At 37.9% G+C, this 13,940-nt stretch overlaps 1 protein-coding gene across 2 annotated transcripts in view; it reads right to left on the reverse strand.

Annotated features, from left to right (window-relative positions):
- Positions 1-13,940, reverse strand: part of Sugct (succinyl-CoA glutarate-CoA transferase) — an 837,324-nt gene that overhangs the window by 106,846 nt on the left and 716,538 nt on the right. For both annotated transcript variants that reach the window (NM_138654.3, XM_011244290.3), the window contains exon 13: positions 11,840-11,903. In NM_138654.3, the coding sequence (NP_619595.3) occupies positions 11,840-11,903 (64 nt within the window). The remainder of the gene's footprint in view (positions 1-11,839; positions 11,904-13,940) is intronic.

Consider the following 13,940-nt stretch of genomic DNA (forward strand, 5'->3'; position numbering starts at 1 on the left):
ATTCTTTATGAAGCCAGAATTAGCTGCAGAGTATAGCTGTGTGGCTGACCTTAGCTACATTATCACATTTCCTTGCAGCTTAGTTTATTATTTTATAAATTAAGACTGTGAGTGCCTCTCTCGGAGTGTCATCTGTCTGAAAGTTTGATATAAGGCATGTTAGTAAGGAACTAACAGCATGGCTGTGGTCACAAACAATTAGCTAGTTTTATTAAGCATCCTTTATGGTACTTGTCCTTATTTTGATGTGTGTTACAAGGTATTTCTTTACATTCATATCCCCACATATAACATACATTCTAAAGATTATCACCAAACTTATGCTATAGTTTAGTTTATAGGAAAACATGCCCCAAGGCCTGAAGCAAGACTGCCCTGTTACCAGCTCATAAGACTTTGCAGCATACTAAGTACTTCTCTCAGATCTGCAAATTTTGCTCCAAACCATCTAAAAAAAATGTGCATCTTTTTTTATAGGAAAAATACTTTGTTGACATAAGAATATAGGAAAAGTATGATCCTGAGTCCTATTTAAATAACTCACCTGGTTTTCCCACACAATGACAGTCAAATCATCCTTACTATTAAATGTCATTTTCCTAATATACTTTAGGATTTCTTCTTGGAGGTTAAAGTCTGTTTCTTCTCATTTGCCACATTAGGGAATTAACTGGGGATTTATAGGCATCCATCATATACCACACTGTCACCGCTACTCAGTCATGCATCTTAATTTCTCCACATATTACCACTTAAATCCTACCCCGTAATCACCTCATCATCTTTGTCACATTGAAAAAGTTGCTTTCCACTTAATCAACTTCATTTTAAGAGCCAGAGCATGAACAACGGTGCAGACTTCTCTTAGTGTGGTGTTATTGAAGCTCAATGAAAAGGACATGTTTTCTCTTCGAGTGATTTCTTTGATTCCATGAGAATGCTTGCTTCTAGTGCAAGAGCATCACCATGTGAGCTGTTTCTGCTCTGCACTCCAGCACTACTCTACTTCACTGCTAAAGCTTTTTCTTGTTAAATATGGCTCTAGGTGACAGGAGATGACCCCAACCCTCATCACCATGATCTCTAGGACACAAAGATCCCTGAGGTGAGCAACAGATTGACTAATGTGTATGACTGTCCACCCCCCATGAAAGGAAAAAAAAACCCTCTTTAAACAGTCCTCAGAATCCTTGGTCCCTTGAGCTATAAAGTAAGAGAAAATTTAAGCAACCAGTTTGATGTGCTTTTTTTTTCCTTTGTTAGTACACCCTAGTCATTTTTAAAGAAATAAATAGCAATTACAGATTGTCTCATGTGGCTGCAAAGTATGTATGTTCCCAGTGGTCTGACCTACAAATCACTTCTTCTCGGGCTTCTCAGAAGAGCTCAGAGGTCTCCACTGTCCTTTTTCTTAACTCCTCCATTTCCTTTACTTATGGATTTAAGGAAATGACACTCATTAAATTATTCCCATCTAACAAAAATTCCACATATAAAAAGGGACTGTATTTCTGAGAAAAGGTACAGAAATTAAAACCTACAGACCTTTGTTTAACGTAGATTTCCCAGAGATTTTTGCCAACATGGTTAACTTTGATGAGACAAATATTGCTGATTCTTGCAAAGAACCGAGGGTTACTCCATTTTGGAAATACCAAGCTGTACCATGGTCCAACTCCAATGACTTCAGGATCTCTTCTGCTCTCTCTGTGGTGACATCTCTGAAGTATCATTTTATCTGCACAACCTATTCAGAATAACTTTGTGTAGAGCTTCATGGTACAGAGTGTCCACTACATACATTATACACAAGACCTAGTTGAAAAGCGAGTTAGAGTCCAGTTAGGCCTTATAGACCTGGTGGTGAGCCTCAGGCTCTCTTTGGTCCTATGGCTGGTCATCTGATTCACCATTGTCACATGTACCCTTATGCTGTGCTGCTTGTCAGCTAGCTCTTGGCACCTAGCAAATACCAGATAAACATTTCTTAAACAAAGAAATTATGTGTTTTGTCATTGTTCTTAGAAAAGCATGCATGCTTATTTTAAGGGCTGAAAAAACTAACAATGTATCTAATTTCATTTTTCTTAAGACTCTGCTACAGTAGGTATTATTTATAGTTCAGAAATGTTCAATAATGTATTTCTACTTCTTATATGTTCTGAGTCCTTGGGCATATATACCTTTTTTAAACTATTACAGTGTCCACAAGATATTAAGAAGGATTCCACTGAGATGAATTAAGTAGGCTTGATTGTTTTCAAATGTATCTTATAAAGCTAAATTTTCTTTCAAGACTTTCTGAGCTCTAACAATCTCTAGTACACCCTGTATTAATTTTTTGTTGTGGATAGTCCTGGTGCTGTTTGCATTTTGATGCTAATAGTGCTTCCCCAGAGGGGCTGCCTGGGACTAGGAGTGAATCATGTACTCAGGTGACTTCGTGTGAACCTTCTCTCCATTTGAACTTGTAAAATAAAGGCTAGAGCTGTTGGGTAGGCAGCAGAAGGGAAGGTGGAGCTGAAAAGTTTTAGGAAGAGTGAGGAGAGGGAGGAGAGAGGGGAAGAATGAAGAGGAGGAGGTGGAAAGAAAATGGAGCAGAAGCACATGGCCTGGAGAAACCGCAAGTTATAAGGGATCTCCTAGCTGGGGAATAGAGTAGTGTAGCAGTAGATCTGCCCAATCTAGGCACACAGCTTGTATTCACATTATTTGAGTTGTGTTTTCATTGCCTGGGCTTATTTGGGTTGGAGATTTACTGCACAACTTTACAACATACATATATCTCAGATGCAGTCTACCCTGTCTTAATGTTATACCATACATGTATAGTAATGAAGTCTATACAGTCTTAAATGCATTCTATACATGTATAATACATATAGTCTACCCTGCCTTAATTTTATATTATACATGTGTAGCACATGCAATCTACCCTGTCTTAAATGCACATCATATATGTATAACATATGCAGTCTAAGATATATATGTCTAACACATGCAGTCTACCCTGTCTTAAATTTACACCATACATGTATAACACATGCATATATAAAAGTAGAATCTAGCCAATAACTTCTTGTGATATTTGAAATTTTCATTTTAATCATACTTTCTTTTAAGCAAATTTTTGTTTATGACATAACATTTAATGAGTACTTCAAGGTCACAGTCCTGTGGCCTGATTATACTAATATCATTGTGCAATATTTGCTGTAGCCATTTTTGCTATCTCTCATCTTCCTACACTCAAGGTCAGTGCTTACTACACACTAACTCTGCTCACCCCTTCCCACTCTTTGATGAACACCATTCTGCTTCCTACAGGTTTACTTTGAAAATGTTGAATCCTTCAATAATTGTCAACTACTTTATCTGTACTCTTGTTCTGACTACACTATCAAACACATGTTTGAAGGGAAAAATCATCTTTAACTTTCTTATGCCGGTAAAGCATTGTTTACGATTTAATTAATGTTTCTCAAAGTAAATCAAGGCCTGAGTGTAAAGCAAGACCAGCCCCATGTAAGGAAGTGGAAACTTGCCACACAGCCCCAGGACTAGAAGCAGGCCATTGAAAAGACACAAATGATGGGGTAAGGCTGGGTAGTGGTGTTAACATGGTCGGTCTTTTGATGACTGAAATCCATATAGAGATCACAAACATTTTTCGTTCTTCTCCTTTACAAACTGCATTTCTGTTAATGTGTGAAAAGAAGGCAACCAGAGAGAATGTAAGCCACATGTTTTGGTGCATTTACACTTCTGTGCTCTTGAGAATATCAAAGTCGCCTAACAGGATATTTTCTGGAGAAGAAAAAAATAAATAAATAAAGACCTAGTAAAACACAAACAATCCCCAAAGGAGATGTGCTCAATGTAAGCTTCAATTCATGAAATCTAAACAGAATTAATCTTATATTACCTATAAGCTAAAATAAAATAAAGTTTATTATACATTTAGTTACTTTTAAATGGAGGTTAAATCCAAAAGTCTGTATATTAGGCTCAACTTTCCTTTCTGAACAGAAAGAATATGTTTAGTGACAGGTGTTGGGTCAAATTACTCAACTAATATTTGCTCAGTGCAGCAACACTCAGCAAGTCTCACTTTCTCCATCTACAAAATGGACATGAAAAGTGCATGTACTGAATTATCCTAGGGATATAACAGATCATAGCCATAAGTGCTCAGACAGCATATAAAGAGAACTCCCTAGCAAATGTTTGCTCACATGTATCTACCTTCACATCTGAATACTCCACACCATCGATGACATTAAACCTACTCATAAAATAAAATTTTATGAAATATAGAGAAATACATTTTCCTTTTATATTGAAGAATGAGAAATACTAGTGGTATTAAAAGCAATCAAAGGTAAAATGACATTAACCCAAAGATCCAGCAACTAAGAGGATGCAGATTCAACCTGGTAGAGTTTCTCTGTGGGCTGGCTCTTCTTTAATTCTCTGGAGATGCAGACAGCATGAAGGAGTGTGTCTTCACATTTGAAAATGTTTGTATTAACTGACATTATTTCTTAATTTTTAGTTTAATCAAAATTAGGATGTTGCTTATCTGTTCTTGAAAGTCACAGCTTTTAAAAATAATTAAGGGTTTATCTTAGGATAACTTTTTAAAGGGTAAGATCAGTAGGCTTCCCACTATGCCAGTAACACAGCCCCCTGTCACTTACGTAACGTCCAGGTGAAGGAAAACCTGGGGGAGCCTTCTAAGGCCTCCTTGTCCTCCCCCTCTCCATGATGTCTTAATCATCCTCAAAACCTGAGCCCAGAAACACACTGGCTGCTAAGTCTACTGCCAGATGAAGTCATGACAACGTGCAGACTTGATTTCATTAAAGCCGATGTGTAACAAACACGGAGAAGACAGCAATAGCTCAAGCTGAGTAGATAAGTTTGGAGGCCCACAGACCCAGCTCCATGCCAAAACTTCCTTAAGGTTTGGGGTGATGTGGCAAGTGGGATACTGCCTATGACTCATTGGTTAATTCCTGGGGTTTTAATTTAACCCCTTAATGCCTACTTCTAGCTCTGCCAACATCTTTTTGATATTAACACAATGTTGTCTGCTCAATCATAATTCAACTATCATCTTTTATTTTTTTAATTTAGTTTTAAACTGTATTCATCTATATTTTAGAAGACAGAGGTTTGTTTTTTCTAGCTGATTCTGAACTTGCTATATAGCCTAGGCTGACCTTATACTCACAATTCTGCCTCAGCCTGTTGACAGCTGGGTTTACAGATGTTTGCCACCCATTTAGCTTATATGGTACTTTTAAATGAAAAGCAGGCTTTCTCCAATAACATTTTCTTTGGCTAAGTCTTCATTACAGGAATGCATCTTAACCTAGTAAAGATTTATGGGAGAGTAAATAATTTTGTTTTGGAATTCAGGCAAATATTCATCTCTTTGTGTGCCAGTGTCTCTTCTTGGTGAGATAGCAGTAAGTAGAGCCACTCTCTCTTTAATGAGCACTAAACTGGTACCACCATCCCCATCCATCCAAGAACAAATACAGTGATGAAATCAAACAGCTTGTCTATGGGGAAGTCACCTAGAAGCCAAGATAATGTAACTTCTTGATTACCTACTTAAAGTCCTTAAAATGGAAGTAGGAGCTGGAAGATAGGTTTAAAATCTACTACTTATTTATTAATTTATATATTTTATTATTTCTCCAATGTTTGAATGCTCAACTTCATTTAATTTACAACAAAGATGCACTAGAAAATACATACATTTAATCCAGAATGAGACCTCTTTGGGTAGTAAATGAAAATTAGATCCAGCTTACATGCCAAGAATTGAAGAGCCAATACTAAAACATGGTTTACGGGCCCTCTAAGACAAAAGTGAATATTTTCCAGTCACTATGGCCTCCAGCCTTCCTGTGTTATTATTTCAGTTTTGTTTTGATTTCTATGTTAAGCTCAGCACTTGGGTATTTGATCAGGTTACTTTTCGCATACTCCTAACATGGGGAGAGTTGAAGAAATACCGAAGAATCTATATGTTCAATTGAAAGTTCACCCAAGAAAATTACATTATCTTTTACTTTCCCTTTGAAAGGGTCCTCTGAGAGGCTTTTGTCTTGGGAAGAAACCTCTTGCATCAGATTCATATTGGATTTCTTGTGAAGACAAATATATTGCACTTCATGGAGGAGTAATGACAGAAACCCTGGTTCCTCCTTTTCCTCTTGCCAGGTAAGATCTGCAACAGCTTTCCCAATTGCTGTCAGTTAGTCTAAAAATTTAGCTATACTTTGATTTCAGAAACATCTACTTTCATATCTAAAGGGAAGGAAGAAAGATGAAAGTAACGAGGCAAGGTGGAGGAGTCCACGGCTCAGGAACGTCTGCTCACAGACCAGGCTAGGTAGCCACTGTGTTTACTGTTTATGCCCCAACCTGCAGACGATCTCATTGGTCAAACTTCCAAAACAGTTCCCAAAGCTGTTTACTTAAAAATTTATGTGGAATAAGCTTGGTATACATTATCTTTAGAAGTTTTGTTTTGTTTTTTTTTTCTTTCAACATAATAGCTTTTAAAATTAAGTTGCTTCAGGCAGTGCTAATGTGATTTTTCCCTCCTAAATTGACACAGAGATGTTCTGTGTCAAGACCAGAAGGGTGTTTTAGAGCATCTTTTATGAAAAATCTAGCAAGTAATTCAAATTTTAAAAATTTGCTAAAGTTTAAAATTCTTTCAATAGTTTGGCTTGAGCTACACTTGTTCAAATTGATGACTTCCCGTCCTTTATCCAATACCCACTGATTGAAATTGGTAAGTCCTAAGGATGAAGATTAGAATGCTGTGGAGAGAAATGTAAGGCTTCCTATTTTTTAAAATAATGTGGAGCTCCTTTTGGAAAACACAGATCAGAGACAAGCATGCAGAGTAATTGACTTTAGAATCCTTTCATAGGCATAGAAGACTGTGTCCCCACAGGGCACTGACACATGCACCAGTGAACGCTTCCCAGAAGTTTCTGGAGTCAAATGAGCACAGTGTATTTTCATGGGTATGAATTTGAAAGGTTACAGTGAACAACTTTAGAACTAAACAGCCAAGTCTACTGCAGTGACAGACTTTGAAGTTCAGGGCACAGTACCAAGGCCATTTTGGCACCTCCACAGAATATGGAAGGACAGCAGGATCTGCTCTGGCTAGTAGGCCAATGGCCAGTGGCACTGTAAGATGCAGTGAGCGGTTCAGTGGGAATTGACAGACTTTGTGATAATTTATGCAAGCTCTTTCCATTATTGTGACAGTCAGTGTTTATATCATCTGTCTCATTGTAGAACTTCTGCTGGGACTTGAATATGTCTTTATTTTCTATATTTAATAAGCACACATTTTTATTAATTTCACAGTTAAAAACTCAGGACAGCTGGACTGAAACATGCAGATACTTACAGCCAACCATTAGACTGAGGTCCTGGACTGCTGTGGAAGAGTTAGGGGTAGGATTGAATGGGCTGAAAGGGATGGCAACCCCAGAGGAAGAACAACAGTGTCAACTAATCTGGATCCCTGGGAGCTCCCAGAGCCTAAGCCACCAACCAAAGAGCATACTCGGCTGGTCTAAGGTCACTAGCACATATGTAGCAGAAGACTGCCTTGCCTAACTTCAGTGGGAGAGGATGCCCCTAAACCTGTACCGATTTGATGCACCAGGAAAGGGGGAAGGGGGACAGTGGGTAGCACCCTCTCAGAGACAAAGGGTGAGGGGAGAGGGAATAGGGTGAAAAACTCTGAGAGAGGGGACCTGGAGGGGGACAACATTTGGAGTACAAATAAATGAAATAATTAATTTAAATTTAAGAACAAACAAAACAAAACAAAAACCATAAACCTCAGGACACCATAGGTTTTGGTAGAAACAGAAACCATTCCTAAAATTAATCCACGATATCATCTGCTCTGGTGGGGCTGGCGTTTCTGTCTATGCTCCAGTTCCAAGGCCAGCTTTCAGATATTATGCAGAAGAGATCGAGAGACACTGCTCTAGATTGACTCTGAAACCTCTGATTTGGTTTTAACTTCATCATGAGTTCTGTCTAAGACCTCATTCATCTGATATCTAGATCACTCTCCAGAGTAACTTCAAGCCATTTCTTCCCATTTTCTCAATTCTAGCATATTTTCACAGCCTCCCGTGTGCCATGCTACAGTCTCTAAATATTGATTTACACCACACCCCTCACAGGAACTGTCTTCACTCTGTAAACTTCAGCCTCTAGTTTTCCATGGAAACACTCATCCTCCTTTTCCACATTTATTGTCCCCTGCCTGCCTTTCCCACAAACTAGAAGCTCTGTGAGCCACTAACTCTACCTAGCATCTTTGAATAGTGAAGAGAATGCAAATTTTAGTTAATCTGTGTGGAGAAGGTTAAGTATTTTGCATTGGCTAAGCAGTACTTTGAGGTGTGTTCTGTTGGTACATAGGTAGGAGCTCTTTAGTAGAGGGAATGCCATGTGGATTTCCCATCTAAAATAAGAATCTGAAGATGCTGCATAAGAATGGTCATAGACCAGATGTGACTCACATTGTAATCTCAGCAACTCTGAGAGAAAGGGAGGATGAACGCTGCAGATGTAAGGCCTGGGCAACACACTGAGTTCCAGGTCAGCTACAACTGCATAGTGAAACTGTCTCTAAAACCAACATATTCTTTTTCAGGATATATGTTACCAGTAATAATATGAGACCCTAAGTATGCAGCATATGGAAATTCAGACCATATCATTATTCATTAATAACAAAGAAAATATAGATGGGTTTGTTAATAGTAACAATTTAACTCTAAATACAAATATGAATATACTTAGACACAAAACTATACAAATTTAGAAAATTCAAAATATGTCTCTATTATATAACCAAAAATTAATTAATGAGCCTGAAGTTTGATAACTTTCATATTGATAAATTTATAGAAAGATATCCTGTCATTAAGATAGACATTCCAAAAGTATACATGAACTGTATAGAAATTAAGAAGAAATAATCTACCAGGGATAAAACCAGAAAGGAGATAGTGTAGGAGAGCTGAAAACTTCATTGTAAATTGACTTTTTGGCTCCAGTTATTTGTTCAGCATTAAGCTCATCCCTCCATCAGGAAGTCTTCTCAAAGGCCTGGGTTTCTTGCCCTATGAAAACAACTTAAAACCACCTTAGTCAATGACAAACAGTAAGGTTTGCTGGTTCGATGTTAATACTTAAGTGACACTATAGATTTGGTGTTTCTTCTAATTCTTTAGCCACTTGTCATGGGACATAATAGATACACAGAGCAGAACTGAGATCAGCATGCTGTGAGAAATCAAGCCAGCCATTGTGTGTACTCAGAAATAAAGGCACCCATTGGAGCAAAGCCTGTGGCTACATTTCCCATCTGATCACACAGATGCAATAAAGGAACACAGAAAGAGACTAAGGTTTTGTGTTCTTTGTTACACACGTTATTGTGACCATAACTACTTGATACATTCGCAGATTAAACTGAGCAATGGGGATAGTCTCCCTTTCCCTAAATTAAAAGAACAAATCTCTTTCTTGAGATTGAGTCTTTATTCTTTTTATACAAAACCCAGCAAATTTCACATCTAACAGATGAGGAAAGTGGCTCTCCAGTGAGATTCTCCTACATTCTCCACTGGGTTCTGTTTTCCTTCAGGGTCTGGCTAACAACTGTATTGTTTTAAAATGAAGACTGTTTCTTCTCATTTATGGGGATGCAAATGACTCTATGATCTCATCTGTAAAATATGGAGTCAACTTAGATCAGTAGTTCAGAACTCTGTTTTGGGGTCTCTTGTGAAACTGTCCAATGGGCATGGGGTGGCTATATTTGCTTGAACTGCCAGCAACTGTGAACATTAATTCCCATGATCCAATCCACATAAAACTGGGCCCATTGGTTTTCAGTTATGGAGAACAGAGAAACTCAAGTGCCACCCCAAGGATTTATAACCATTGTTGAGGGAAAGGGGCTCATGAACTGCCCTTTTCCCAAATACTTATGTGATTAACAGTTGCCAAAGGAGACAAATGTTTTTCCTCAGTGGTATAACTACCTCTAAGTAGCCATCTCTCCATAAGGAATCCATTACCATGTTCTTGTTAGTAACCCCATTATACTGACTAATTTACAAAGTTATACTTGAGTGGATCATTTGTATGTTTCTGTTATTTGTGCCTTGTCTGGGACAAGAAGACATTTGTCCAAGTCCTCCCACAACAAGTCCACATATGTAAGGAAGGAGATTGGAGAATGCAAGCATGTGGAGGGGCAAAGCAGGAAAACCAAGGGCCTGGTTGGACTCTTCATCTAGCAACGAGCAACATCCTTTGATCTGTTGAAAATATAGAGACTTTGTAATAAAAAAAAATCACTTTCACTGTTAAAAAAATTAGAAACTGAGCAAAATAGTTTTAAGGTTTTCTCATCCTGAAAGTATTGCAATGGCTGTTTTGGTTCTAACACATTTAAGAGACTATTCCATACACACTTGTAATGAGGTCTTAACTTGGGACTTTAAGTCTAAATTGTGTTGCTCTGCTCTCTCTGTAGAGATTAGGGTAAGTCTGATTTGGTGGCGGCTCAAGCCACTGCCTGTGCCCTTAGTGTGTTTTCCAGCCAAATGGTCTTTTCTGACCTTTAAGCACACCCAGATCTTTTTATATCAGGTCTCAAACCTTGCCTTTTTATTCTTCAAAGCCAACTTTATTCTTTTTTCAACTTTAGTTTATAAAGCAGCCTACCAAATAAGTGTTCCTCAGTCCCCCAAACTACAGAAGCATCTGTGTACTTGTCAGTCTCTAGGACAGCACACTTTATTTTTCTTTATTTCGGAACTTTCAGAAGCATTGTTCATAGTATTTGACGTACTAATAAGTACAAGGTCTGTGTGTGGACTCCAAAACAATACCTGACATTCACCCTATGCTCATTGTATGGGTGAATGAACATACGACTTTATCAACATTTTCTTCAAGATCTTTCTAAATGCCATGTTAACATGTATAGGCTGTGATTGTGTGACTCCCTCATTAACCTTCATTCTCCACACAGAACCCTTCGTACACCCTTCACATCCACACCCTCTCAATTTGCTTCTATTCATTATTTTTCCCTCTGGATACATGTTTCTGGTTATCAACGGTCATTATCTGAGCAGCTTCAGGAAATCTTATCAGGTTGCTTTTGAAACTGAAAAATAGAGGATGCTCCTGGCTATCACAAAGATGGCTCCCTCTGGAAATGAAAATGGCATTTTTGCCTAAGCAATAGACTTTGGTGGGCTTATCTGGTATGGGTCAACATTTGAAAACCACAGTTTATTAGCACTTAATTTTTTGACCTGGAAAGTCAAGATCTGTACATTGGACCACAGTTCTGAAAGATGGCCACTCCCACATTCCTGTTCTTCTTCTCTACCTTCACAGAAACCACAAAATATTTCTGGTCTATAACATATCTATTATTATTATTTGTCTATTGGTAATTACATAATTTACTTTCATGTGCCCATAACTGCATAATATGGAATAAGGAAACATGTACACTTTTGTCACTGAGACATTTAACATTCTTTAGTGAAAAGACACATAGCCTGTAGTCTCAGCATACATTCTTACAAGTAGGTATGATCATAGGATTTCCCTTTTATACAAATTATACATTTGAGTTGTTTTTCCATAAGTTCTTTAAGGAGCTTTCAGATCCCTGCGGTAGGAAGCCTATGTACAGTTGATGAATGAAGGTGTTAAGTAAAATAACGAAAAAAATTCAAACCTGGGACTGAAATCTTCCCCACAGTTGGATGATTCATCTCCATAACAAGGCCATTGTGCAATACCTGAAAACAGAAAACCAGAAACATAGTTTATAGAAGTAAACTATATTGAATCTCAAGATATAGAGACAGCCATCTATTTAGTCAACATTGAAGAAAGATATGACAAAACAGAGATCTTTAAACTTTCCCTTGAAAATTGTCTCTTATTGTCATATATACTAATTGAAGCCAAAAGTGGCTAAGAGACTCATGGACTGTAAAAGTACAATTAAACAAAATCTTGTCATACTTAAAATAATAACCTACTTTAAATATAATTTATTGTCTTCCTTCTTTCATCTAAGTGTCCTGCACTAATGTCAAAGGTCACCTTATCTTTTGTGTTAAATAATGGCAGGATCTGGACAAAGTCAATTGCAGGAGGGAAGCTCGGACCTGCACCAGAGGAGGCCATGGGAGATATACATGCACTTCTGTCCATCTGTTCAGTGGAATTAGGAAGTCATTTCAATGTGAAGAGTGAGTCTGTGTCCAAGAGGCAAGTCACAGCTGGAGGTGTAAGATACAAGACTATTAAGATAATCACATGAGTATAGTCAAATGATAAAGAGTCTAGGAAAGACCCAGGTTAGGAAATTGAGCATGGAGGTTTACCCAGTGATATTTTCTATGATGAAAAGACTTTACAGGTTCTCAAGAATAGGGTTCTGATGAGGGAACACAAAAAGAGCCAAACACCTCATGCTAGAATGCTGAGTAGGTTCTTCTGTGCTGAGACCAAGATCGTCCTTTCAGTGTTCCCTTAGGGAAAAAAGTAGGCATAGCTTGGGATATGACCTAAGGCCATAGGTCAGTTACTACTACAGTATCTCACCAGGAGCATATGCCTGATACACCTGAGTGCTTTGGTATTTGACTACATAGCCTGGAAATGGGGGTTAAATTCTTGTTATTGTTCAAGAATCTAAAATCTGCTATATATAATCAATATATATAATCTGCTTTACCTATTATTAAGAGTAGGCCATGATGGCTTGAGGCCAGACTCTGCAATGTAAAAGTTGAGTTACTATAAGACAAAACATTTATTTTAAACAACTAGAAGAATACAAAATGGGAGATTGCATCTTTAGCAACTAAATTGTAAACTGTGTTTCCTTACCTGAGGGTAGTCCTCTCTTTCTATCCTGTACATGATAGAAGCATTTCAGTGGTGCAACACACTTAAGGACTTTGAGTTCATACCAGAACAACAGTAATAATGGTTCCATAGCATTTTGAGATTCAGATTTAGTGAACCATATTGTTACCATAATGTATTTATAAAAGGTGAGGGTGTGTGGAATAAGAGCCAATAAAAACATATTCTTCCATAAAAAAAAAAAAAAACCTATGGAGAGATAGGACTGATATCTACTTATCTACTTCTAATGAGCATTTGGGTTACACTATGACATAAGTCATCATTAAGATGACTTCATGGGTAGCCTTTTAAGATTAGATGTCTGATTCTGCTGTGCTCAAGTATTCTGGTATCCAATAAGGTTGTGTGAGGAATAGCCACTGTTTCGGAGAGTAACTCTCTAGCAAGAATTCAACCCCCATCATTCAGGCCAATGCTACACCATATGGAAAGCCTTGCTAGCAATGCCTTGCTTTTCTTTTGGCATTACCAGGTTTGTACACACGAGCTGGCCAGAGAAAACCCTTGCCAGTGTTAGAACTGTGCTATAATTTAATTCTAGTGTGGCTCATTCTCAGCATCCACCCAGCACAGCCTCCTTCTCTGTGGGGGTGGGGGCTAAATGCCAGCCGGAGGTGCTAAATCTCAGTTCTGCTGAGGACAGGAACAAAAATACCAAGCTAAATTTCACTCGAAACAATTATCCGCACACTGAATCATTCTTCTCTTCTCGTATCTCTGTTGCCCTCCTGACTACCTCTTTGTAATAGCGCTGCAGTGCTACTCACAAAAGACAAAAGTGAGTGTTCTTAGCTAAATATAACTTAACTGATAGCATTGAAATTAATTAACGCTGAATTTTAATCACGTAGCAAATGTTAAGTGTCAAACGTGAAAGGGTAGTTGGTAAAGGT

Source organism: Mus musculus, chromosome 13, assembly GCF_000001635.26.
Source record: "Mus musculus strain C57BL/6J chromosome 13, GRCm38.p6 C57BL/6J".
In the NCBI taxonomy this organism is placed as follows: Eukaryota; Metazoa; Chordata; class Mammalia; order Rodentia; family Muridae; genus Mus; species Mus musculus.